The 25069-nt window shown below is 34.7% G+C and overlaps 4 protein-coding genes across 6 annotated transcripts; all 4 read right to left on the bottom strand.

Annotated features, from left to right (window-relative positions):
* Window positions 1-755: 755 nt before the first annotated feature.
* Window positions 756-1399, bottom strand: LOC130955904 (histone H3.2). Its single transcript, XM_057882904.1, has one exon. It carries the CDS (start codon window positions 1295-1297, stop codon window positions 887-889), a length of 411 nt encoding a protein of 136 aa, XP_057738887.1. The 5' UTR covers window positions 1298-1399; the 3' UTR covers window positions 756-886.
* A 4004-nt stretch (window positions 1400-5403) lies between these two features.
* Window positions 5404-6592, bottom strand: LOC130957569 (uncharacterized). The gene has a single exon (XM_057884412.1). The coding sequence runs from the start codon at window positions 6301-6303 to the stop codon at window positions 5404-5406; it is 900 nt and encodes a 299-aa protein (XP_057740395.1). The 5' UTR covers window positions 6304-6592.
* On the bottom strand, window positions 6337-8984 carry LOC130957567 (uncharacterized). The gene is made up of 3 exons (XM_057884411.1): window positions 8588-8984; window positions 7234-8472; window positions 6337-7082 (listed from the first exon to the last, which is right to left on the bottom strand). Exons 1-3 carry the CDS (start codon window positions 8982-8984, stop codon window positions 6337-6339), a joined length of 2382 nt encoding a protein of 793 aa, XP_057740394.1.
* A 4632-nt stretch (window positions 8985-13616) lies between these two features.
* LOC130956290 (uncharacterized) lies at window positions 13617-20063 on the bottom strand. Of its 3 annotated transcripts, XM_057883329.1 has the most exons (8): window positions 19878-20063; window positions 19533-19726; window positions 18490-18727; window positions 18136-18294; window positions 15945-16040; window positions 15699-15792; window positions 14071-14629; window positions 13617-13937 (listed from the first exon to the last, which is right to left on the bottom strand). In XM_057883329.1, the coding sequence occupies exons 5-8, from the start codon at window positions 15998-16000 to the stop codon at window positions 13903-13905; spliced, it is 744 nt and encodes a 247-aa protein (XP_057739312.1). In that variant the 5' UTR covers window positions 16001-16040; window positions 18136-18294; window positions 18490-18727; window positions 19533-19726; window positions 19878-20063; the 3' UTR covers window positions 13617-13902. The 3 variants fall into 3 exon arrangements, with proteins under 3 accessions (XP_057739312.1, XP_057739313.1, XP_057739314.1); XM_057883330.1 differs by lacking the exon at window positions 15945-16040; XM_057883331.1 differs by lacking the exons at window positions 15699-15792; window positions 15945-16040.
* Between the last annotated feature and the right edge of the window lie 5006 nt (window positions 20064-25069).

The raw sequence follows: 25069 nt of genomic DNA, 5'->3' as shown, positions 1-25069 counted from the left end.
CTATTTGATTTTTTTATTTTGTTTTAGTTTCTATTTTTTCTTTTAATATTTCTGTGTGGTGTTTTTTCGTAATATTTTATTGTTCCCTCCTTTATGAGTAGTGTGGATACATTAGTACAAATTTTACAATACACTGAAATTTATTTTTGTTTATAGAAATATCTTCGTATTAAAATATAATTTAATTTTAAGCGAAAAAGAATAAAATTTTCAACATGTTACATCCCTTTTTGTATTGATTTAGAAAGTATTGAATTACAAATTTGTTTATATTTCTACTATGTAAAATTCTTTAAAATTATTACTTTTAATTTATAATATAGCATAAAATATATCTAAAGACTTTTTCTATAAACGAAATATTTTGTTGTCAAAAATAAAAATAAAAAAAAAAACGAGGCTATTCATTGTTGCGTCTGAAAGTGCAAGATGAAAGAGAACATTGTAAGATCTGAGAAATAATTATTTGGTTAAAATATGAGTTAAAGAAGTTTTATTTGACCTATTTGGCATTCACTCCTTGATTGGTTGTTTCAAATTCTAAAACATAGGTAATCTAAGCAAAGTACTCTGACGGTTTTTATCTTGACTGAGAATGAAATGAAACATCATCTGGTGATGGTGTCTTAAAATCTATTGAGTTTCTAGTGGTGGAGTATTAAAATCTATTGAATTACGATGTTAGATATCGTCTTGAAATATTTTAAGGCAAATTCTGAAATTGAGATCTAGTGTTCAGATATTACAACATAAAATGCATATAACCACTCATTAGATTAGATTCATCAATTCAACATTAAGTATTAAACCAAAGCTGAACTATCATTACAATATAACATATAATTGAACTCTAAGATCTATCAGCAATAGAATCTGAATCTGAGTCTCAAGCTCTCTCGCCTCTGATTCTGCGAGCAAGTTGAATATCCTTAGGCATAATAGTTACTCTCTTAGCATGAATGGCGCAGAGGTTAGTGTCCTCAAAGAGACCGACGAGGTAAGCCTCCGCGGCTTCTTGGAGAGCGGAGACGGCGCTGCTCTGAAACCGGAGATCGGTCTTGAAATCCTGCGCGATCTCACGGACGAGGCGCTGGAACGGAAGCTTGCGGATCAGAAGCTCAGTGCTCTTCTGGTACTTCCTGATCTCTCTCAGAGCAACGGTTCCTGGCCGGAACCTGTGCGGTTTCTTAACTCCTCCGGTCGCCGGAGCTGATTTTCTGGCGGCTTTTGTTGCCAGCTGTTTCCTCGGCGCCTTACCGCCGGTGGACTTGCGAGCAGTTTGCTTGGTACGAGCCATGTGAATGAAAGTGAAAGAGTGAGAAATTTGAAGGGAAAATTCTGAAATTGAAGGAGAATTGAGATGGTGAGTGAGAAAAATATTTGGGGATTGTTATATAGGGTTGAGGGTGAGTTTGATTTTGGTGGTGGTGAAGGCGGGAACTGAAAGTGTTTATTTTTGGGGGAAGGGGAGAAGTGAGATGAGAAGTTTGTGGCCGTTGATGGAGAGACAAATCGACGGCTGTAATGGTTGTAAAGTATAGGCACGGGGATCGTAATCTGTGGCATGAGAATGTAGCCAATAGAATTAAGCTTACTGGAATTGCGTTATTCTGCAAATCATCGCTTTATTGTTTCACTTTTTTATTATAAAACAAGCTGTTTTATTACCGGATGTATGTGAAACTTTCATTTATAAATGAAAATTAAATTTATTAATTATTTTTATAAAAAATTATTAATTAATTAATATTAAATTATTTAATATTTTTCAACTAATAATTTCATATAAAAATAACAACTTCCAAATTTTTACTTTATTATATATAATAAGAAAATAATATTTGTCATTTTTTTACATTTATATTTTTAGAAATTATTTTTGATATGGATAAATAAGTGGTATTTTTGTTAAAATATTATTATTTGGAGTGTTTCGTAAAAATGTGAAATTGCAGAAAATTTTACACAACATGTATTCTGCGTATTGAGATTGCAGAAATTCTGCGTTGAATTTCGAGGCAACTTTTAGAAGTATTCTTAGCAGAAATTTGCCACGTATCAAGCATAGGGCAACACGCATCCTGCGTGTTAAAACAGCAAAAATTCTTCGCATGGTTCCGAAACACCTTTAGCAATGATTCCTAGCCACATATCACACATGCAGGCAACACGCACCTTGCGTGTTGGAGGAGCAGAGATTCATGGCATGGTTTCAAGACACTTTTATCAGCATTTCCATGCCACATGTCAACTCTCGGGCAACACGCACCTTACGTGTTGACTACTTGTCTAACTGGTCTCTATGCTTTCAACATACATATTCTGAGAACTCTAATGTACTAATCTGTTGATGCCTTTAAAGGAGGAGGGAGAACTGCCTTGCATGCTTCGTTGAGGGAACTTCATTTTTCATTCTTCATTTTAGAAAATTTTTAAGAGAGATTGAGAGGGAGAAAGGTGATCTTTGGTGAGGGTGAGAATAAGTAGTGTGTTGCTTGAAATAATGGTACGTGATTATACGTCTGTAAAAAAATATGTTATTAATTATTTGAGACAATCTAATTAGGTAAGTTTAGTATTTTTGCTAAGTTAAAACTTAGTATTTGAAATATATTGTTAGTAAAATTATTTTGGTTAATATTATTATTAGCATTTGTATAGTGTTTGTTATTTTTGTTATAATATTATTGTTTTTTAATCTGTTAATCTATAATTATTGAAAATAATAAATAATAGAAATATTGATAATTTTTTTCAGAATTTTTGTCATTATATCTTTATTTTTTTATGTTAAAAATTATTTTTATTGAAATTATTAAATAAGTTAATTTTTTATTTTTTTGGATATTCTATTATGATCTTACTATTAATCGAAAATAATAATAATAATTTTGTTTGAATTTTTTGTAATTATGTTATTTTTAACTTCTTTTTAACGTTTTTTTTCTGTAATTATTTTTATTCTATTTTCTATAATTATTGTTGTATTATTTTTTTGAATTTTATATCATTATTTTTATTTTATTTTTTGGAATTAATTTTTAGTTTATTTTTTAAAATTTTATATAATTATTTTCTATTTTTTGTTTTCTGTTATCCTGTACCAAACTAATAGGAATCTTCTACCTTGTAAACTTGATTCGTTGGAGATGTGACATCTGGCGGTTGACCAGGCCTTACAAACAATGCGATTATTCTATCATATCTCGAGAGTTGGAGAGATCAAAGGGCATTTCGTGTTATTATCTGCTCTTGTGGAAAGGTAGAGGCCGGAGACTCATTCTTTCGTATTGCCAACCGGTGAGGTTATAGTGACACTCGAAAACGTGTTACACATATTTTGCCTACCGATTGATGGAGAGGTTGTAACCGGCTAAACCGATAATAGTTAGGACTTCTTGGTAAATCAGAGCCTGGCGATTTTCGACAGCGAATCCGTTGTGAGTAGTTCATCTAAAAGTTACATAAGGCTGGCCTGGGTTCGCCATATCTCAGAGACACACAGCCTTTAGACACTTGGGAGTCTATTCAGCGATATGTAAGGTGTCATATCTTCAGTCTGTTAGGTACCACCCTCTTCGCGGATAAGTCGACGACATATGCCCACACGAAGTATCTACTACTGCTAAAAAATTTTGAGCGAATCGGCACTTACAATTAGGGGTCAGCAACACTCACGCATCTTTACATGTCACTGTGTTGTACATCACGGTATGATTGCAAGGAGATGGATGGCCCGTTTGATTTGTTGTTTATTTGGGCATGAGAGCGAACACCTTTTCTTGCACTCATTCCAAGACAACAACCTGCACCAGCTGATATACCGGTTGCACATAGGTAACAATATATAATTTATTAGAATTTGACTCGTGTTTATTTATGTTTAACTAGCAATTATAAATTTCACCTTTATGGATTGGTCGAATTCAACCAATAGCTTCATAGCCTCAGCAATCGTGTCCGAATCCAATTTGCAGTGATCCTGTGAGATTGTTCTCATGAATCACGTGCGCCTCCCGTTGTATCTCCGAATCTCCTAACATGCTTTCTTCTATATCAAGATGGCTCGGATAAGTCAATCGCACCCACGTTCATAAGTCTTGCATTTTGCGTATAACATCTGCGACTCAAATTCATAAACAATGTAATCAACTCCTCTCGAGATAATGTAACTTTGAATTGTCGTGATGACTGATTTTCTAGAACTGTATTCTATTCCGATCCTGAACTCCCCATCCTCAAGATCAGCAACACTTATAAAAAAAATTGTCGTTCATCGATCCGTCAAAACAAAATCAAGGAACACATACTACCCACTCCTCTTGTACCTATATTCGCATATTTGGGAAACTCCGGTGCATGCATAGCGTCAAGATCCAAGTTACGCGTAAAAGGCAGAATGTCCATTGGTTGACTGACTAGGGGTAGAACCACTAAAGTTTTCGTGACTATCTCACCTCCCCCATCGCCATCCTCGTCCTCGACACCAGCTTCGTACGTAACTTTAAACTCATAGTCGTTATCATTGTTCATTTCTTCGGACGCTCCAGCTCTGTCATCTTGCATATCTAGGTCATGTTGAATCTCATCTGCAGCTATATGTTCAAACTCAACATATAGCTCAATCCTTGGGTGGCACACCTAAGTTTGCTGCTGAATATGAAACATCTGCTGAATACTTGTTTCGTCAATGATCGGCATAATCTCAAACTGTATTAGGCCGTCAAATACGACAACCTGACTCTTGTAGAGAATGTTGCTCACCCTCTTCAAAATATCACTCTTTATGCTCTGATAGAGACCGTGCTATAGTTCTGTGAACGTTATAGTGTACGAAACCATAAACAGAAATGTATTCTCACACGCAAAACTCACCCCCTCATATGTATTTCGTATAACCTCACCGTTGTGGTAAACTACTATATTTGTGGTGTCCTCCATCACACCAACAATGCAGTAAAACACCTCTCTTGCAATTAAGTAAAACTAGTTTTATCTCCCGTGCCAAGCACGGGTATTAAAATAATAATTGTAAATAAATATTATTCAATTGGAAAACGTATAAAATTATTTAAAAATAAACAATGCTTGCGGCCAGCCCGGTTTATGATTGGCAGCATCAAGTAAGTATGAATGATGATTTAATGTTGGTAGATTGGTGCGAGATTTTATCGAATGACTCATCGTTATCTACGGATTACATGCTGGGAAAAAATAAATAAAATTGTTAGCCCTCCTCTAGAATTTTCCTTTAAAAATAATTGTTTGTATAGAGATGTATTAGATAAAAAATAATATTTATATGTAGTTAACTAACAGAAAAATGTCCTTCATTTATACCTTAAGTGTTAGAAGAATGCGTACCGAAAAGATTACTGAAGGAGCACATGAGAGGTAAAATGATCAAGGGAGAATGTTAGGTAGTATCCCGGTAAAAACTTCTCTGTAGACTACATTAATAGTATGATCTGAAACTTTGCCGTTAGAGTCAACAGATAAAATCTTTAGTCCAGAATGCATGCTGACCCGAGAAAGCGCAACATAAAGCTGGCCATGAGTAAAAACAGGCCTCGGAAGATAGACGCCAACTGTTGACAACGTTTGACCTTGAGACTTGTTTATGGTCATCGCAAAGCACAGAGCAACTGGAAATTGGTGTCGAGTAAACCTTATTGGTAATGTATCATTATTGGGAGACATGTTCATCCTGGGAATAAATACAGCATCACCAGTATTACTACCTGCTAAGATGACACATTCAATGATATGGTCACCAAGACGTTTAACCTGCATGCGCGTACCATTGCATAGTCCTTTTGATTGGTCAACATTGCGAAGAAGCATGACAGGAACACCGATTTTAAGAACTAATCGGTGTTGGGGAATCCCTGAACAATTTAGCGCATTCAATGACTCGGTGCTCATTGTATATAATTCAGATTCCAGGTGACCATCTTCACTAATTAGTGTATCAGAGCTCAAGTATACCCTCTCGTTGCCAGGGATCAAAGACATCACATGATTGTTTACTTCAGTTACGACATCAAGTGTTGGTGCTAATATACTCCTATCCTTAAAATAATCAACGCTAGAAGAATAGAGTAAGATGTCAGGATAAACGAACAACACCAAGTCATGCAGACAGGCAGACTCAACGTTAAGCAACAAGTTGTGAGGTATTCTAATTACTGATTCGCCATCGGTATTGTCTCCAATTAACCCGTCACCAACTTGAAGCAACCATGTAGCAAATTCCTTCAATTGTACACCGTGTATATCTCGTGAACCACGGGAAAGTCTCATGTTTTCAGTTAACTGCAACACTTGGCAAGATTGTCACAGGTTTGAAGCATTAATACATGAATGAACGATCTCTTCCCGGGAACCACGAGGAATCACAGGCAAAATTTGACGGAAATCACCTCCTAGAACAACAATTTTCCCACCAAATAGAGCATGAGGATTATATCCACGATCAAATCGAAGAACATCCTTAAGGCATTTGTCCAGCACTTCGAAGCAAAATTTATTTAACATAGGTGCCTCGTCCCATATAACTAATTTTGCAGATGAAATAAGACGCGCGAGGGGTGTGCCTTGCCTGATATTACAAATAGAGTCCTGGTTAACACTGAGCGGAACCTTAAAGCGTGAATGAGCAGTTCGTCCATTAGGCAACAACAGAGCTGCAATGCCACTAGATGCAACATTGAGGACAATATCACCCTTAGACCTTATCGAAGCAGACAGTGCATTCCATAGAAAGGTCTTACCAGTTCCACCATAACCACAGACAAAGAAGAAACCACCAATGTCATGACGAACTGCAGTTGTTATTGTGTCAAACACTACACGCTGGTCCCGATTCAACCGGGAAATCAAATCCACGGCGATACTTGCCAATTCTGTCCTGTCGAAATTAAGCTCGTCGAAAAAAATTGTGTCAAAAGGTTCAGGTAAACCAGTAGAATCAGGAAACGGCATGTCAGGAAATTCATTCAGGCTCCGACCATTTGGCTGCAAGAGTATCTCAATTTTGGCAAGCGTCATGGACTTAATCTCACGAACAGAACGCTGGAAACCTAAAAGCAAAAAATGCAACGTAGTTACGTAAGAAACAAATTTAATACGATGACGAAGGGAAAATAAAATAAATGCATAACAAACTGCAAAAGGTGGAGACGACCGAAAGTTTTTGAACGCAGTGGTATGAATCTATAGCGAAACAGTTACCAGATAGTAAAAGCAATACGGAACGTTTACCTAAGTTATGTCTTCCAGAAAGAAGCGAGTTGTCCACACAATGTTGCCAACATTTCTCCCACACCATGTCAGGACGCACAATGTTGTTCGACATCAAAAGCATTGCAAACAACCTCCTGATATAATTCGGCGATGCCCATGCACTGGCTTCATTAAGTGCATCAATAAATTCTTTATCATCCTGCAATAAACCTAGGGCATAACAGGCCTCTTTGAATGTATCGTACACAATTCCACCAACGGTACGGACATCAGCAAATGTCTGGCACCCTTTTTGATAATTCAATAACAAACGAAGGAAGTACTCCTCTCCATGCGAGTGAGGAATATGTGTGAGTCGACCTATCACGTTCCCTTGCTTCCATGGCCTCCACATATACCCCTGCTTGTCCCAAACAAAAAGTGACGGCATCTCCGCGTACGTAAGCGTACGGGCCAGATCAAAATTCTTGTTAGCCTTAAACCAACCAATAAACATACTGTCCTTTGAGACCGCAACGTCGATAACATTCTCAATAAGCTGGTGATCTTCGTACAGAACATTTTGTTCATTTGGAAGATGGAAAGGTAGGCGGATGACATTAGGCTCTTTGTACTGAATCTCAAAGCCGAATAGCCGCCAGGATGCCTCACATGCAGATATATACCGACAGTCATAGTAGTTATGTATTTCATCGACAGTGACATCAGAACCAGCTGAATCATGTGATCGAAAGAACGAAGCTGTGACACGATCATTACCTTTGTGGACATACTTGAACAAATACTTAATTGCAGACGTCTGGCAAGTATACTCAACATTTATGTGGCAGCCATACTTAAGGAATAATGTTGCATTGTATGGGACAACAAACCTATTGTCGAGATTAACATTCCTCTTGGTTGTTGAACGACCATTATCCGACCGTTTATACTTGGGAAAACCTGCACTGTCTATGGATGTTTTTTCACGGAAAGACACTGGATAAAACTTGGAACACCTCCCATTAACCATACACGGGCTACTCATGTTCAAAACCCCACATGGTCCGTGAATCATGAATTTCTGTACTAAGCTGTACAGCTTAGGTTGTGTATGTTCGTCGGGGATCTCAGCCGATATATGATGGTCAATATCCTCAGATGATCGAGGCTTCTCGGCTGGTTGAACAAACAATAAAATATGACAATGGGGCAGACCACGCTTTTGGAATTCAACTGTGTACACAACTGGAACAAAGACATTGGGAAAAAGCAAAAGAATATGTTAGAGGCAAGTCGACATTGATGGAAAAATAACAAATGTGTAAGCGCGACATAGTAGAAAATGAATGGGAAAACTCACTTCCTTTAGGCTTTCTGAATATGGACCCATCCTTTAAGTCTTTGAGCAACACATCTAACTTGATCTTGAAAACCCTTGATATGATATCTGGCCTATCACTTGGCTTTAATGAATATGCCGCAACGCACTCTTTAATCTCGGTCCATTCTGGGTTACATGTGATAGTAATGAAATAGCTAGGGTATCCGGCATACCTGCAAATAGCAAATGCATCTTTGCAATTGTTGTACATGTATCGGGGACCACCAACAAAGGAAGACGGCAAGATAACTCGTTTTCCAGTTCTTGCAGCTTGTGTTTCACCCTGTATTAGACACTCGTGAAGGCCTTGCAGTTGATGTGAACGAAACTTGCTTTGGTGGAACCTGTGATACTGTAATCTTTCCGCTTCGACCATTGTGTAACTATCAACCAAGAATTGTTGAAACAAACGTCTTGATTTGAGAAGCACTTGCTACTCATTTGATCTCATTTGGATACGAAAAGACAAGAACTCCCTCATGCTAATTGTTTCTCGCTTATGTAACTGCTGCTTAGATCTTTCATCGGATATTAAGATATCACTACGAAAACCATCTTCTCCGTACGGAAAAAGCAAGGGGTACTGTAGTGCAAGATACTGTGGATGGTTAACATCAATCCGTTTAAGAAGGCTCGAATGTGTCTGAATGACAACGTCCCTTGAAAGGTTGTCGGCATCAAAATCACCAACAATAAGAGCAGCAACTTCAGACGCTGATGGCAGATTGTATCTTCTACCATCCGTATTCCTCTTCTTGATAAGACGAAGCTGCAGCGGAGTCGTTGAATCATCAGTGAACCTTTGCCTAGCATATCGGAAGCACTTAGCAAGAGAGTTGTTGGAGTCAAGCATGCTGGTTAGATCCGCAACAATGGTATGATCAATAGTTTGGTCTTCATTAGACATGCTACATTAGCCGAAAAATCAAATAAACGAACATAAATCCAGGTCACAAAAGAATCATATAATACACACAATAAAGTTTGAACATATCATAACAACGACATACTTACCCAATTGCATTAATCCGGTTCTGGACTTCATTTTCTGTATCATAAAAGTAGAGCTGAGCAAACTTGGGCTTGCTGGACTGTTGTGGCAACAAACTGCCAATTGAATGGTAATTTTGGCCACTTATAACAAACATGGGGGGGCAGAACCCTTGTTTAGTGTGTACTGAATCTTTCCAGCTATAGATGTGAACGAAAACATACCATTAAAGGCCTTGATATGTTTCTGGTAATGCAAAGCTCGTTGATCGTCACCATTCAACAACACCCACAACAATGGTGGCGGAACCGGCAACAAAGGGAGAGTGACCTTTCCACTCATACAACAAATAGCAAATAATATAGTGTTATTGGCTCCACCTTTCGCAAGGCGCTCGTGAACCCACATTTTTGCCCCACAAAAAACACAACTTTGGGTTGGTTGCCCGATAGACCAAACATCTATGGAAAATTCAAAATAATAAAAAATTCAACTGTGGCGTGAGTGTAAAAATAGGTAAAAATATATATAAAGTCATAAGCATGTTCGTTGAAAATGACACCTGGTTCAATGGAAGATGCGGTGACAGCTTCTAGTTGGTCATCGCTAGTCCGAGCCATATGAGAAGATGAAGACGGGGAGAAATGCGAATGGCCAAGCAGACTGCGTATTTGATCAGAACAAGTTATCAAATGTCGAAAATAACTTGGAAAAATTTATAGGACTGTGATTAAAGGGGAGGAAATTTATGGAAAGGACCCATGCCCAACGGTGCCTAGAGGTGAGGCTCGGCAAAAAGGTGCCATGCTAAGGAGGAAAGAATACCACACCAACTTATACGGGGATATTGGTTAAGTCTTTAATTGCATCATAATCCCCGGTTCTAGAGTTTGAAGTGAAATGGCACTTTCAGGCAATACTCACGTCGTAGGTGTTACATGACGAAGGTGTTTGTCACGGGACGTGTCGACGTTCCATGGTGAGGAACCTGCAAGGAAAAAAGAGGTGTTATCCATGGAGGGAGGATGCAATACCGTGGTCCGGTGCAGATTTTAAGAAAGGAGCAGAGCGGAAAAAAACAAAACAGAGCAGCACAGCTGATTCCAAAAAAAAACAAATAAAAAAAAAGCAATTGCTTTAAGTTTTTTAACTGTGAGATAAACTACTATTATATTAGACAAAAAGTAAAAATTTACTAATTTAATACTAATGAAACAAATATAAAATAGTAATGCCATTTTGAATATTGTACTAAAATATTTGTTAACCAGGCACTGATTGAGTTATCAGGATTTACTATGCTTGCCTAATCCTTGCTTTACGTGCGATTCTAAAACAATCGATGAATTCTGAAAACAATAATTTTAAATCAGCAATAACGTTTTCACAGTTAAGAACAGGTCACAAAAAAAAAAACTAAGACAAATAAATTTAACAATATTTATCGTGTAATACAATGATTAATCATGAAAATGACCATAATATAATGTATATATAAATTAAATAAAATTGAATATATCATACATGTCATCTTCTCTATTATTCATAATGAGTTTATGCTTCCTTATAATATACTATTCTACTATTCTATAATCTATATCTATATTATATATATATATATATATATATATATATATATATATATGTATTGGTAAATATAAAAACCTGAATTTAAAAATAAAGAAAATATTAATAATATAAAATGGACTAAGTTTATGAAATAAAACATTTAAAATAATAGAGAAGATAAGCGGTTTTGAATGAAAGAAAAACTAAACGAAGTAATATAATTGATCAGTAGTAAAAGTGAGATAAATATCCAGAAGAAACGAAAGCATGGGCAGAGTTTGTATGGTCGAGGCGAATTGGATGGTGTATGTATCACCCACAGGATATATTACTGATGGCAAATTAGAGTGGATTGAATGTGGCAGCAAGGAATCCTCGTCTTGAGACAAAGCGGGCACAAAACAAGCAGCAACATTGCTACAAGCATTCCCTATTAGGTCATGAACGGCTATAGGATACATGGATGAAACTACGGCATCTGGGAGTCGCGCATTCACCTCTAGCACATGGAACATAAGGAACTCGGCATCACCCACGTATGCCATAAAGAACCAACATCTTCCCTTAATGGTGTAGGCATTAATTAGTTGTGGAAACCCTGCCACTATCAGGCAAAGAGCAGGAGTCTTGTGGAGCAGCATGGTGAACCGACGGCCAAATGAATCGACAAATGTAACCTCGTCTGGCAATTCAGAACGAAATTCACGATAAAAACTTGAGGGAAGAGCAACGGTGGCCTGGAAGTAAAATTTATGGTTACTAAAATGATTTTGGAATTTAATCGCATATCATAAAATCTGAATCATTCGGTTATGGGACGGAGGAAAGAGACGCACCATGCAGGAGTCCAAACAGAAAATAATGCATCTGCGTGCAACTACTGAGAGAAATAAGCTAGACATGTTCCTGCTGCATATAACGGGCAGAATCAAATGGAGAAGTCACCCAATTAGCTAGGAAAATACTGGCAGTCACGAACAGCACAGTAAATGAACGATTGAGTCTTTGAAAATCAAAGGGAAGGTTTCCAACTTACCCAGTATGAAACAGGCAACCAAGCGTGACCCAGCAAGACGGAGACGACGGTTGTGTGAAGGTGCGGAAGAAAACTAACCGAGAGGAGCACGAATGTCGTGGGCAAATGAATGGAAAACGACCGGGAAGAAATCAAGATTAGGTTGTTTGGACAATGATAACCATTAACCACGAAAAAGATATTCAGAATGCAAAAGAAAAGAATATCAAATCACCTTTTGTTAGAAGAAAACCACCTTGCGAGCAGATGAGGTTGAACGGCAAAAGATGAATAATAAAAAATGAAGAGAGAAGGAATTGGACAAGGATCTTTTTTTGATTAAAGGGAAAAGGATAGGACAATGGCAAAGTTAAAGAAGTAGATGGAATTATTGAATGGAAGCAGCTGTTAGGGTTTGTAGCTATAGCAAAATTAATTAAAGGACCGAACAGACCAGAACCATGCTTTGATTGCAGTGTTAAATATGCATATATACAAATAACACACAAATTAAAAAATATATAATATAATATATATAAATGTAAATATATTATAAATTATATAGATTATAGACATATATATTTTAGACATATAATTTACATGAATAGTTTATATATATATTATATATATATATATATATATATATATATATATATATATACTAGGATATTATATATACTATATACTAAATATTCTATATTATATATAGTATATAATATTACTAATACTAATAGTAATAGTAATACTATACTAATAGTAACATAGTCAACTATTCGTAACAGTTATTTAAAAAAAAAGTAAACAATGTACATTATATGTATATACGCAGGCATTTACATGACCATGTGATAAAAATAGAAAATAGTTTATATATATATAGAATATATAGAATATAGAATTATAGAATAGTATATAAGAAGAAGGTATTAGAAAATGTATAACGATTAAGAAGCATAGACAATAAAGACAAATAAGATATATATGACTTAATAGTATAGTAATAATATAATACTAATAGAATAACATAGAATGTATATGCGGTGATTCTATTATAAGGTATAATCTATAAATTATGAAATTTTGATTTGTGAATTTATCAAGTAACAACCCCGATATTAATGATCAATGAAATTCAATCAATGTATCTCACGTACATAGAATTAACAACAAAATCATGAGGGTACATTGTTTGCATTATTAAACAGATATCTACATTTGCTATGATTTATAGAATGATGTTTATGTATATAACAAATCTTATCCATGCTTATAAATGCATATCTATCAGCGTGGACATGGTGGATGAAAAAATGGTGGGGGGGCGAAACTAATACGCAACTAATTCATGTGGCATAGTGCATGATGATAAGAAATAATATAATATATAATGTATAGTCTTATAGCATTATCGAATAATAAATATTAGGCCCGTAAGATACATACATACACATACACACACACATATATATATATATATATATATCAGAATTTATAAAACACATAGCATAGTTACATATGAGCCTTTCTAAAACTACCAAGGTTTAAAAAGACAGTGGCACAGATGCCCGATAGTAAATTAAGAAAGGAAAAGAAACAAAAGACGCTGGACGAAATCCGAAACCACAACTGGAGAAAACGGGAGGAGTCGAGACTAAACTTGAAACATGCATTAGATATGGTAGGAGAATAAAGGGTCAGGAGGAAAGGTCGAGAACAAATCTAGCGACGGATCCACTCGGAGAAACTGGCAGCATCTGCAACCAAAAACATGGTGAGAGAATTCTACTGCTTAGATACCCGTTGAACTCAATGAGCGGAAAAAAATTTGTGGGAGAGAGAGAATATCCCTAACACAAATGGATAATATTAAAATAAGTTGGCCGTTACCTGCTGCATGGGTCGGAGTAAGTGATCGGTCCTGCGAACCAAGATCAAGGTGGACCACGGGACTCGCGTGTGACGTAGTCGAGGCAACATACACAGGACAGCCGAGGCTGTTGGTCGAGATCAATGGGCTGCCTAAAGCGTTGCTACGAACAGGAGAAGTGGGAGGAGTGTAGTCAATGGAAAATGGAGGTATAACGTCATCCGTATGCATCACAGCACCAGAAAAGACGCCGGTTTGATGATAATTAACACCACTGCTTGCTGGAGCAGCAATGCTGGTCCGAGAACGTGGCCTTGGATACGCAATGCGGGATCCGTCAAGGTTCCTGATTGAGGTGCATAGAATGCTGTCACCTTCATAGTAGGCGCGCAACCAAGCTCCATGCCTTATGTTGTACGCGGCAACCATGGAGCGAAAGCCCTCAGAAAAAAAAGCATTGTTACCAACCTTGTCTAGCATGACACGAAACTCATTACCATGATTGTCCCTAAACATCATGAAATCACCAAGTTCATGACGAAAAGCGCGATAAAAAGGACCGGGGACCGGGACTCGTCTCTGAAAAACATATGGAGAGGGCAGAGACAAACTGAGAAAAACTCGGTGTGTGTGTGTGTATAAAAAAAAAAAAAATATATATATATATATATATAGTTATCATAGACACACCTCGTCATCATCAGAAAATTAAAATTAAAATAGCTAAGTAAAAGTACGTGCATCAATATTTCTGTGGACTCCTGGAAATATCTCCATATATAAATAACTATTTAAATACACAAAAATATGAAAATAATCAAAAAAATCTAACAGAAACATTTATTTAACTACAAAATAAAAATTAAATTTTTACTCGTAGTAGTAAGAACATCTCAAGTGATAGATATGGACAGAATATTATAAACATAGGAGACAAATTTTGATAAGAACCGTATATTTTCAAGTCATGTATATGTAGAGTATATATATATATATATATATATATATATATATATATATATATATATATATATGTCTAGATATATATAAAAATTAAAATAGCTAAGTAAAAGTACCTGGATGAATATTTCTTTGGACTTTTGGCAATATCTCCATAAATAAATAACTATTTAAATATACTAAAACAGGAAAATAATCAAAAAAATAAAGCAGAAACATTTATTCAACTATAAAATAAAAAATAAATTTTTTATCGTAGTAGTAATAATTTCTCAAGTGATAGATATGGACAAAATGTTATAAACATAGGAGACAAATTTTGATAGGAACCGTATATTTTCAAGTCATGTATATATATATATATATATATATATATATATATATATATATATATATATATATATATATATATATATATATATATATATATATCATGTAATAATGTGCCACAAACAATGATAAATATCATGATAAATGTATCATATAGGTTAAAAGATCAGGGAGAATATGGCATGCGGCCATTTAGCCAAAGGAAAATAAGGCCGGGGATTTGGACAACCACAAAAGAGCACGCTTTACATGATTATCTTCAAGTAACAGATAGAGTATATGCAATAGATAGCAAAAAAAGAAAACATGATTTATGAAGATATGAATAAGAGAGGTGTGGAGGCAAAAGGAAACGTACGGCCACAGGGTCCAATGCAAGGAAGAGAAGTCTATAAAAATCAGGGTTGGGATCACCATTTTCACCCGCATCAGCCGATGGCCACAGGCACATACTTCACAAAGAACAGCAACACTGTCAGATGCTATGTACGGACACAAAAATCTCATTTTGCCTTATCTTGTTAACAGAAATCGCTAAAAAAGGAACGCAGAGGCTTGTGTGTGACAACATAAATAGAAAACAACATATATATTGGTGACTCACCCATGGTCCACCAAGCCGTAAATAAACTTTTGTAAGATTACTGAGAATGACCGCATGGCTAAAAACAAAAACAACTTTGGAGGAGACAGCGGATTCCTGTGGAGTGGGGGGGGGGGGGAGGGTGTGGAGTGTTGCGTGAGTTAGTGATGTGTAGGTAGACTGGGAATATATGTATATATATATATATATATTATATATATATATATATATTAATATATATATATATATATATTATATATATATATATAACATAAGATTTATTTATTTTAATAAATATAGATTTATTTATTTATTTAAAATAACATATGTATGTTTGTGTGAGAAACGCTCATGCATATACGTGGGTTATGAATGGGCCATTCAAATATTTGTATTAATTTAGTCATAATTTTTATCTTTATATTTATGTATCTATGTATCTATTTATATATTTATGTATCTATTGTTGTAGTTACAAATTAAGTACTATATAGTAAGCGGTGCCTATAAAGCTGTGAGGGATAAAAAAAATACTAATAATATAAAAAATTGAAATAATAATGGTTGATGTAATTGATGAAGGAATGAGAGATAAAAGTAAAAATTTATCAGTAATAATTGAAGAAAACTATATCAAAGTGGATTATATTATGAAAGGACTGAGCATATGATTACGTCCACCGTGGGTCGGATGGAAAGAAAAAACCTGGATTAGATAGGCAAAATTGAAATGGGAATATTGATATTTATAATTAAAATTAATGGAATGAAAAAAAATAATGTCAGATTGAAAATTAAAATAAAAAATTAACAAAGCAATAATAATTGTTGAAATCGTCCAAAAGATGAGAAATAAAACAAAGAAAAATTGGTTTGAGTAAAGTTTTGGAATAATAAATAAAAAATGAGAAGTCAATTATTAATCAAAATAATTAAACTAAATTATTATATCTAACAACCGAATAAACCTATTGAGCTGAGGAGATGGTGACATAATTTATGGTATTGTTATAAGATATATGGGATCCGTAGTCGTGGGCAGGTTTGTTATTTGGGCCATCCAGGCCCGGATAACAAAGGCGAGATTGGATTACCTACACTAAAGGAAAGGATTGGAATAAATAAAGAATTGAAGAAGTAATGAGTAAAGCAATACGAAAGTGAGGTGGGCACCACAAGTGTGATAACTATGAGTATTTTCATGATAATAAATTGCTTAACTTAAATTAAGCACTTAAGCAATAGGTAGTATGACCAATTAACCGAATAAAAGGAGAGACAAAAGTGATTTAGATGATAACAATGCAAGGAGACCAAAAAATTATGAAAGAATTGTTCAATAATCAAAGCAACCAAGCGGTCTTCAGTAAAAAAAATAGGGCCCCCTGAAGCACATTAAATAGAATCCCCACTGATGTGATGATGAGAGGGCTTATTAAATAACGCATTATAAATACTTATCATCTAATACAATGAAAACTAATCAGGATAATGAGCAACAGATATAATAAAAAAGATATATATACAATATATAGCAAGTAATATATGTCGACGGTTCAGAACTAATTAGGCACAACCGGGGAAAATTAAAAAATATGAAGAAGTAAAAGTTCCCGCCTATTGGAGAATAGCGCGACGAAAATTGATAAGAACCAGGTACTCAATAAATGCAGATCATCAAATAAGATCAGCCAGCAACGAAGTATTCTGAAGACTAAAAATAGCATTCATAATAACTTAGTTTAATTACACCTGACATAAGTATGACTAAAAGAAGATAAAGTATCATTAAATGTAATTCACAGAAAGTGTTGAAGCAAGTATGGAAAATGAAGTTCAATAACTCCAGGTAGGAATCTGTCTTGTCACGATAGATTCGCAGGGTTGAACAGGATGGATAGGAAAGAATAGAACAGACCTACACTAATTAATTGCGTTGAATCACCAAGCATATTGAAATGGAAGCAAGTTTAGATGAATGGGCATGTGGGATGGATGTATCATACATGGAGAGATGCATCGGAACCAAGCAAAAACGGTATGGGGACATCAAGTAAAAAATGAGCGCTCTGACAGATTTCAAAACCGTTGACGTATATGTAAATGTATTTGCAATGCAAAAGCTGGGCTAACCTATTAGCATAGAAATAAATAATAAATAAGAAATGAATAAATTTGGGAAACAGAAATTATTAGGAGGAAAAGAACATACTTGGCAGCCAAAAATAAAAGGGAGGACGCGTAGAGGCATTGGTTGATTGCATCTAACAGTTTGTTAACCAGTTGAATGTTGAGCACCAAATGTGAATAGCAAAAGTAACGGTGCCAATGGTAGCTTAGAGGGGGAATTCAGCAAACAGGAAGTCATCGCCTAATAAGCAAAATGTATTCAAGGTAAATCAAATTGTTAAATAGGTCAAGATATGCAACCCCAGTCAGAGTAGTAGGGATCATGAGCAGCGCACCTTGATTTTGGCATGCATAAAGGAACATTAACTTATATAAAAGCTTGATTGTATAAAATAGCAACCGATCAGAACACAATCTCAAAAAGAATAAAACTTACACGTTGCAATAGGCAAGATTATGATGTGCACAGAAGTTAACAGATTGCTAGCCTGGAACCTCATATGTGTCAGAAGCTTGGCGACAATACACAGTTCTGCCACCTTCGAGCGAGTACAACTCATCCAACAGTTCAAACACTTGACTACATGAATGATGAATAGAAGCCCAAACTCTTCTTCGATCTCTTGCCAAAGCACACATTGCCTTTGCATTAGTCCCAATTAAAAAACGAGCCACTGCAACAACAAGACATGTAAAACTTTATCTGGGCTAGGTAAAACTTTAAAAACTTATAAGAGAAAATCAAATCGCAGAACACATGAATTCAGCACACACAGGTCTTTTTCGTTTAGCGCATGGTATCATCTCTCCAATAACCGTCCCTATGCAAGTTTGATCAAAAATAAAAAAATATTGCCAAAATTCATATTGGGTTTGTAAAAAATATGTAAAAATTGTTTGTTTCCAAAAAACGAATCAGAAATTTTTTTAAACTATGTTGTTTATCTAAAATCTAAATTTTAAATCTTAAAATTTAATAGACAATAAAAAAGCGATAAGTTAAAATAAAGGATCTTAATTTGTATTGGCTCAATTACAAATGGTTTGTTATTTTTTCCCCCGGAATCAAAGTCAAGGTGGAATTGTACTTGTGTAAAATAAAGATAAAGATATAACCACATACAGAGACCGAACAAATAAATCCATATAAATCATTTTTGTGTTAGATGAGTTACTTGAGAAATGTCAATAAAACGATGCTTTAATATGTCATATGGCATATGTGGCAATTTAATCTTCATTTTTCATATATATAATAAATAATAATACAATAATATAGACTACATATATATAATATATAATGCATGATACGCTGATTAAGAAAAGACAAAAACAATCCTTTAATTATTAATTGGATCACTTTATTCTTGACTGCAAGAAAAGGAAACCCTGTGTTTAACTATTAGTGAGGATGAACTACAATTGATGGTATTATTAAAACTATAATCATTATAGGCAAAGGAACAGTTGATTAATAACCTGCGCAGGGAGATGGGGACAGTCAAGGAAAGCAGCGCCAGGGAAGCCTATATGCTCGAACAATGCATTAACGAAGCAATGCCGGACAATAGCCGGAGCTGCATCGCAGATTAGGCAGCTCAGAAGTGGATGTAATTAACAGGTGCGGTCAACGAACTTAGGCGGCATCAATAAATGGGGTCGTCCGGCAATAGCTGAAACACAAGATTTTTCCATGCATGAGGTTTGAAAATGCGATATCTTGGAGAACACAAACCGAGCATAGCAGCAACACCGGCGGAGGAGGTAAAAATATGCGAAAACAATGTAAAAAAATCACAATAGATTGGATGAATCGCGAGTTACCGAGGTAGACTGCAAAATGAAAAGGGTCCCGGCCACGGTGAGGAGCAAGTGCCACCATAACTGTGAAAATAAGCACATGCGGAACGATCACAGAGACGCATAGCTCCGCCAACCTAATAGCCGCGAGTGACGGCCGAGGCAAGGGAACTAATCGGATATGAAATCAGGGGAGGTCGTTGCAGTAGGATTAGGTCAAAAGATAAGTGTGGGCCAATGCTCTACCGAAGCACAGTAACAAATACAATAGATTTGGGCCCATGTGGAGAGAAAAGGCCGGTAATCCCTGAGAGAATGGTGATGCGTCTAATGATGCTTTTGGATTGAAACGGCGGGTTGAAAACGGCAGCCCAACGGATCAAGCGGGCTGTGGATAAGTTACAATATGTTGCAAATAGAGGACAAGTAACCGCAACTCAAGGTTCTTGGCCAAACCAACCATTACCATAACCACCAAATCCAGACGTAGCATTACCAATAAACAATGCCCAATAGGTTACATGATAACCAGGGAATAAAAAAGCGTGATTTATAAAAGATAATTATACCATGAAACATTAATAGCTCAAGAGAGATGGAGACAAAAGTTCTAAACTATATCAAACCCATTAGCCCCCGGAACATGATGCATTAAACCCGGGGGCCAAAACTAAACACCCCCTATGTCAAACCACCAACTTGTTAAGCAAGTGCATACAATAGACTAACGGAATCACAGAGCACAAAACATCTCGTAAAAGAACAACACGATAATCAGCAAGCAGTCAGACTTCTATAGAAAACCCCATGCAACCCCGGATGCAAACAACTCCAGGCCATGTAAGGCTTCCAATAAACTTCACAACTCTGTCGTTGAGACCAATAGAGCGGAACTGGGCAACCGAAACAACCTCATCAAGTGACGCCGCAGCACCGTCGAATCCGCAGACACAGTGGCTGATCCCGAGGAGATCGCGGTCTATCTTCATGGAGGGTGTTTCCGTGATGTTAGCGACAGCAACAAAAAGATGTCGACCCCAGGACATGGAGCCAGCATTGCTAACTTGGATGGACATGACATGTACTCCAAATCTCAATGCGGACCGCTCATACGTTACGACATCTACATAATCTTCGTGGCCAATCAAGGTGGGATGATCCACACAAGCGCCTGCGCCTATCTCTATCTCATCCCACGCGGAGTCCATAGTTGCAAATCGAACCACTGAGACCGGTGTCTTCGTGAATCTACCTTCACAATTGACCCAGAAAACACAGCTGCTTGCGACGGCATACCCACTGCTCAGCCTGTCGATCATTGGGGGGGTGCGGACAGTGCCACTCCATCTACCCGTAGTCGAGAGATACATCTGCACGTCGTATCCAGGACTTGCCACATTACGCTTCGTCAGACTGAGAATCTTATAAGCATCACAACCAACGATGCTAAAAAAGGCATAAGCAGAGCAGTCGTCACGGTGGTTATAGTGGTAGCCGTCAGACCCGGGATCAGCAATAACAGACCGCGACGAACCCAAAGGCTCCCAAGTGATCAATGAACTCGAACGACCGTCTATTGAGAATCTTGCACATAACTTGCTGGAGGCTGTTCCCACAAGGGAAAACCAGGTCCATTCCATAGGAGTCGAAATTGGAATGGCTACACGAGTATCAAAGACAAACATGGAAAGCCTTCCACAATCAGCATCTCTCAGGGGATTGTCCAAGTGTAGAACCACCGCCTTCCCACCAAACGATTTGAAATGAGTCACCATGTTACTCGCCCGGTTCAATCTGTCGTACCAATCGCGAGACATACACCTCCCCCTTCCTATAGTTTTTGCATCAGAATGAAGGAAAATCTTCAAAATCAAGTCGGTTGGCAAGGCAGGGGTGTTGAAATAGGCCTCATCGCTACCATGCCCACCGTGTAATGCATGATCAACCTTTTCGATTATTATTCGGGACATTGGAAATCGATAGCGAGGTTTTTTTGCAAGAAAGTGGAAATTCTCTGTAAAGGGTAGAAATTTTCCTCTACTTGGTGTGGGTTCCTACACTGTCAGGGTCGCTCTACTTAAATGCACAAACAAAAGCACACCGCAGAACACAATGGAAAATGAAGAATTAAGAGTATAAAATAAAAATCAAATTAATAATTAATTAATAATATTATATTAATTATTAATATTATTAATATTATAGATTATAAATTATAAATAAAATATACAATATATATATAATAACCATACTTTGATTGAGACCGGAATTGAATGACAGCAGGAAAGGGGTCGAATTGTCAACATTCAAACGCACGAGCTGGTTGAATGGTTTAAAACAAAATAAGGCCGCGAAACAACTGTGCTGGAAAAAAAGGATTCATGCATGTTCGAAGTTTACCTGGGGTTGTGACACCTGGACAGCTGAAACCGGAATTTAGGATATTAACTTAGGATGGTAGCGAGCTTCGATTTTTATAAGCAAAGAGGACTCACCTTGCAGGTTACATGTTATAATGTTATCCAACCTGCATTTGACACGTGTACAACACGCAAATTGCGTGTTGCCTACATGTTTGGCACGTGTGCAACACGCATGGTGCGTGTTACTTTTGATTAGGACACGTGTCCATCACGCTGCATGCGTACTGAGTCAACACGTGACATACATGTTCACCTACAGTATCTGTAACGTCCACCCACTCAATGACGGATCCAGAAATTTTCATCAGTGCAGGAAAATGTATATAATATAATAATAATTTTTATAATTATATTATAATATTATAAAATATTATTACTCCTCAAATTATTTAACTAACAAATTAAAATAATAAAATAATAATTTAAAATAATATATAATTTAAAATTCCATTCTTTTGGATTTCATATTTTGAAAATTGAATAATCTTTTCATTGTCAATACAATCAAATGTCTCACTTTCTATATATGTCACTAAACACTCATTTTAAAATTCATCTTCTATATGGTTGCGAAGCAAACTCTTTATGATGTTCAAAGCAGAAAAAATTCTTTCAACTAATGCAATTGATACAGACAAAACTAAAGTATTTTAAATATATGTAATTTGTATTAATATGTATACCAACATGTCTTTTAAAATTTTTAAATAATAACCATGTAGCAACATATTTTTATTTTGTATGGACATACTTACTAACCAAACACTATCTTAACGAACAAACTCAAACTTGGTTGTCCACTCATCTTATAACTCTAAATCTATCTACTTAATATACTAAAACTGGGTTTTCCTCCAACTAATAGAAGTAAGGTGTCGATTCCTCATAACTTCATTTTCCCACCAAAATGAATGCACTGTTTTTTTTTCTAAGTTTATTTTATAAAAATATCTTTATTATATATAAGTATACTATAATTAGCATTGAAGTAATAATGCATAATTATACTAATTTAAGAAAATATCTTTATTATAGTTATATAAAATCAATATTTAATGCATTATTAAACTACTTATCAATTATCAATCGAAATTTTTTTAATTATTTTAATTATATTAATAATAATAATAATTATAATAATAATAATAATATGATAATTATATGATAATGGCACCGGTTATTCCTAACCAATTTATATTTCTCTAAATAAATTTATTTTAGAAAAATATCTTTATTATAATTATATTACAATATTACAATGAATATTTAATGAATAATACATAATTATACTAATTTAAGAAAATATCTTTATTTTCTATTTATTCTATTATATAAAAATTAAATTTTTGTACTTAATGATGGAACTGATGTGGCATGCTCATGAGGCATTTCTTTATTTATTTCATTTAATTCGTTAAAGCAAATCAATTATAATTAATTAATTATATCAATTAATTAATTTGATTAGATATTCAAATCTCACCATTTATTATAATTTATATGAATTGATTAATTATAATTAATTATATCAATTAATTAATTTGGTTAATTATATTAATTATTTGATTTGATTGGAATAAATATCAAATTATTTAATAAATAATAAATATGATAACGAAATATATGAATTAATTTAATTAGTTTATTTTTCTCAATACCTTCTATTTATACAAAATCAAATCTTTTTTACTCATTCCTCTATTTTCTCTCTCTCACCCTCCCTCCCTCTCTTCCTCTCTTTCTCTCTCTCTCACCATCCCTCTCTCTTCCTCTCTTTCTCTCTCTCGTGTTTAAGATACATTTTTTATAATTTATTTAATTTTGTTTTTTATCTTTATTTATAGATTTTATTTTTTTATTTTTTTAAAATTTTTATTTATTTTAATTGCTTATTATGATGCACGTACTTTTTTTCATTTAGCTTCTAATTAACAAAAAAGATGTGTCACCTTTACGTTATTTTTAAATAATTTTACTATAATTTTATTTTGTAATATTCTATTTTGTCATGTGTACTTCATATATATATATATATTGTCTTTTTTGTGATTCACAATTAATATATATATATTGTTCGTGTATGTGATTTATATGTTAATGCTTTTATTGATTCTCTTTATTAATTTTTTTTTGTGTGTCTCTTTATTGCTCTTTATTTTAGTTATATTCATTGATTTCTCTATATTGATGTTCTTTTTATTTGAAATATCGTGACAATTTATAGTGTATGTTGTGATCCATGTGATATTCGTTAATTTGGTGTATCTTTTTAGATGGTTTATATTATAATGTGTTTAAAGAGTTGACTTAAAATTATAATATGATTTATAATATGCTAAAATATTAGGATATTATCATATAGATATTTTTTATTTGTCCATCAGATTCAACTATATAGGATCTTGAAAATTATGCAATTATGTAATTAATCATTTTTTCATATAATTATTGTATTGATCATTTACATTAGTGAGACTATTTTATTATTAATATTTATAAATATGCTATTATTTGCATAATTGATTGAATCATCTTATTTATTTAAATTTAATTCTATTGAATTAATTATTCAAAGTGCTATCGCTATTTTTATTTTTAAAAAATTTTTTTAAATATTATTTAACAATTCTAATAACATAATAACAATTAAAAAATACAGAACAAAAATTTTTTTAATGTGAAAATAGGGCAAAGAGAATAAATTTATTTAATAATTTTTTCAGGATTTATATATTTTTTTATAGATAATTATTGTAAGGCATGATAAATTATTAAATTCAAAAAATAATTATT

Source organism: Arachis stenosperma, chromosome 10 (genome assembly GCF_014773155.1).
Source record: "Arachis stenosperma cultivar V10309 chromosome 10, arast.V10309.gnm1.PFL2, whole genome shotgun sequence".
Classification (NCBI taxonomy): domain Eukaryota; kingdom Viridiplantae; phylum Streptophyta; class Magnoliopsida; order Fabales; family Fabaceae; genus Arachis; species Arachis stenosperma.
This window is presented reverse-complemented; position numbering and strand designations above follow the sequence as displayed.

What these genes read in the sequence shown, in the direction of transcription:
- LOC130957569 (XM_057884412.1), bottom strand. Translation starts at nt 6,303, where the DNA reads ATGAGACTTTCCCGTGGTTCACGAGATATACACGGTGTACAATTGAAG.
- LOC130955904 (XM_057882904.1), bottom strand. Translation starts at nt 1,297, where the DNA reads ATGGCTCGTACCAAGCAAACTGCTCGCAAGTCCACCGGCGGTAAGGCG.
- LOC130957567 (XM_057884411.1), bottom strand. Translation starts at nt 8,984, where the DNA reads ATGGTCGAAGCGGAAAGATTACAGTATCACAGGTTCCACCAAAGCAAG. An exon ending in ATTCAGAAAGCCTAAAGGAA is followed by an intron (nt 8,473 to 8,587) that starts GTGAGTTTTCCC and finishes TCTTTGTTCCAG; the next exon opens with TTGTGTACACAGTTGAATTC. An exon ending in CGTATTGCTTTTACTATCTG is followed by an intron (nt 7,083 to 7,233) that starts GTAACTGTTTCG and finishes TTTTGCTTTTAG; the next exon opens with GTTTCCAGCGTTCTGTTCGT.
- LOC130956290 (XM_057883329.1), bottom strand. Translation starts at nt 16,000, where the DNA reads ATGCGGTCATTCTCAGTAATCTTACAAAAGTTTATTTACGGCTTGGTG. An exon ending in TTGCATTGGACCCTGTGGCC is followed by an intron (nt 14,630 to 15,698) that starts GTACGTTTCCTT and finishes TATGTTTTTCAG; the next exon opens with AGACGAGTCCCGGTCCCCGG. An exon ending in TACTCCGACCCATGCAGCAG is followed by an intron (nt 13,938 to 14,070) that starts GTAACGGCCAAC and finishes TTTTGGTTGCAG; the next exon opens with ATGCTGCCAGTTTCTCCGAG.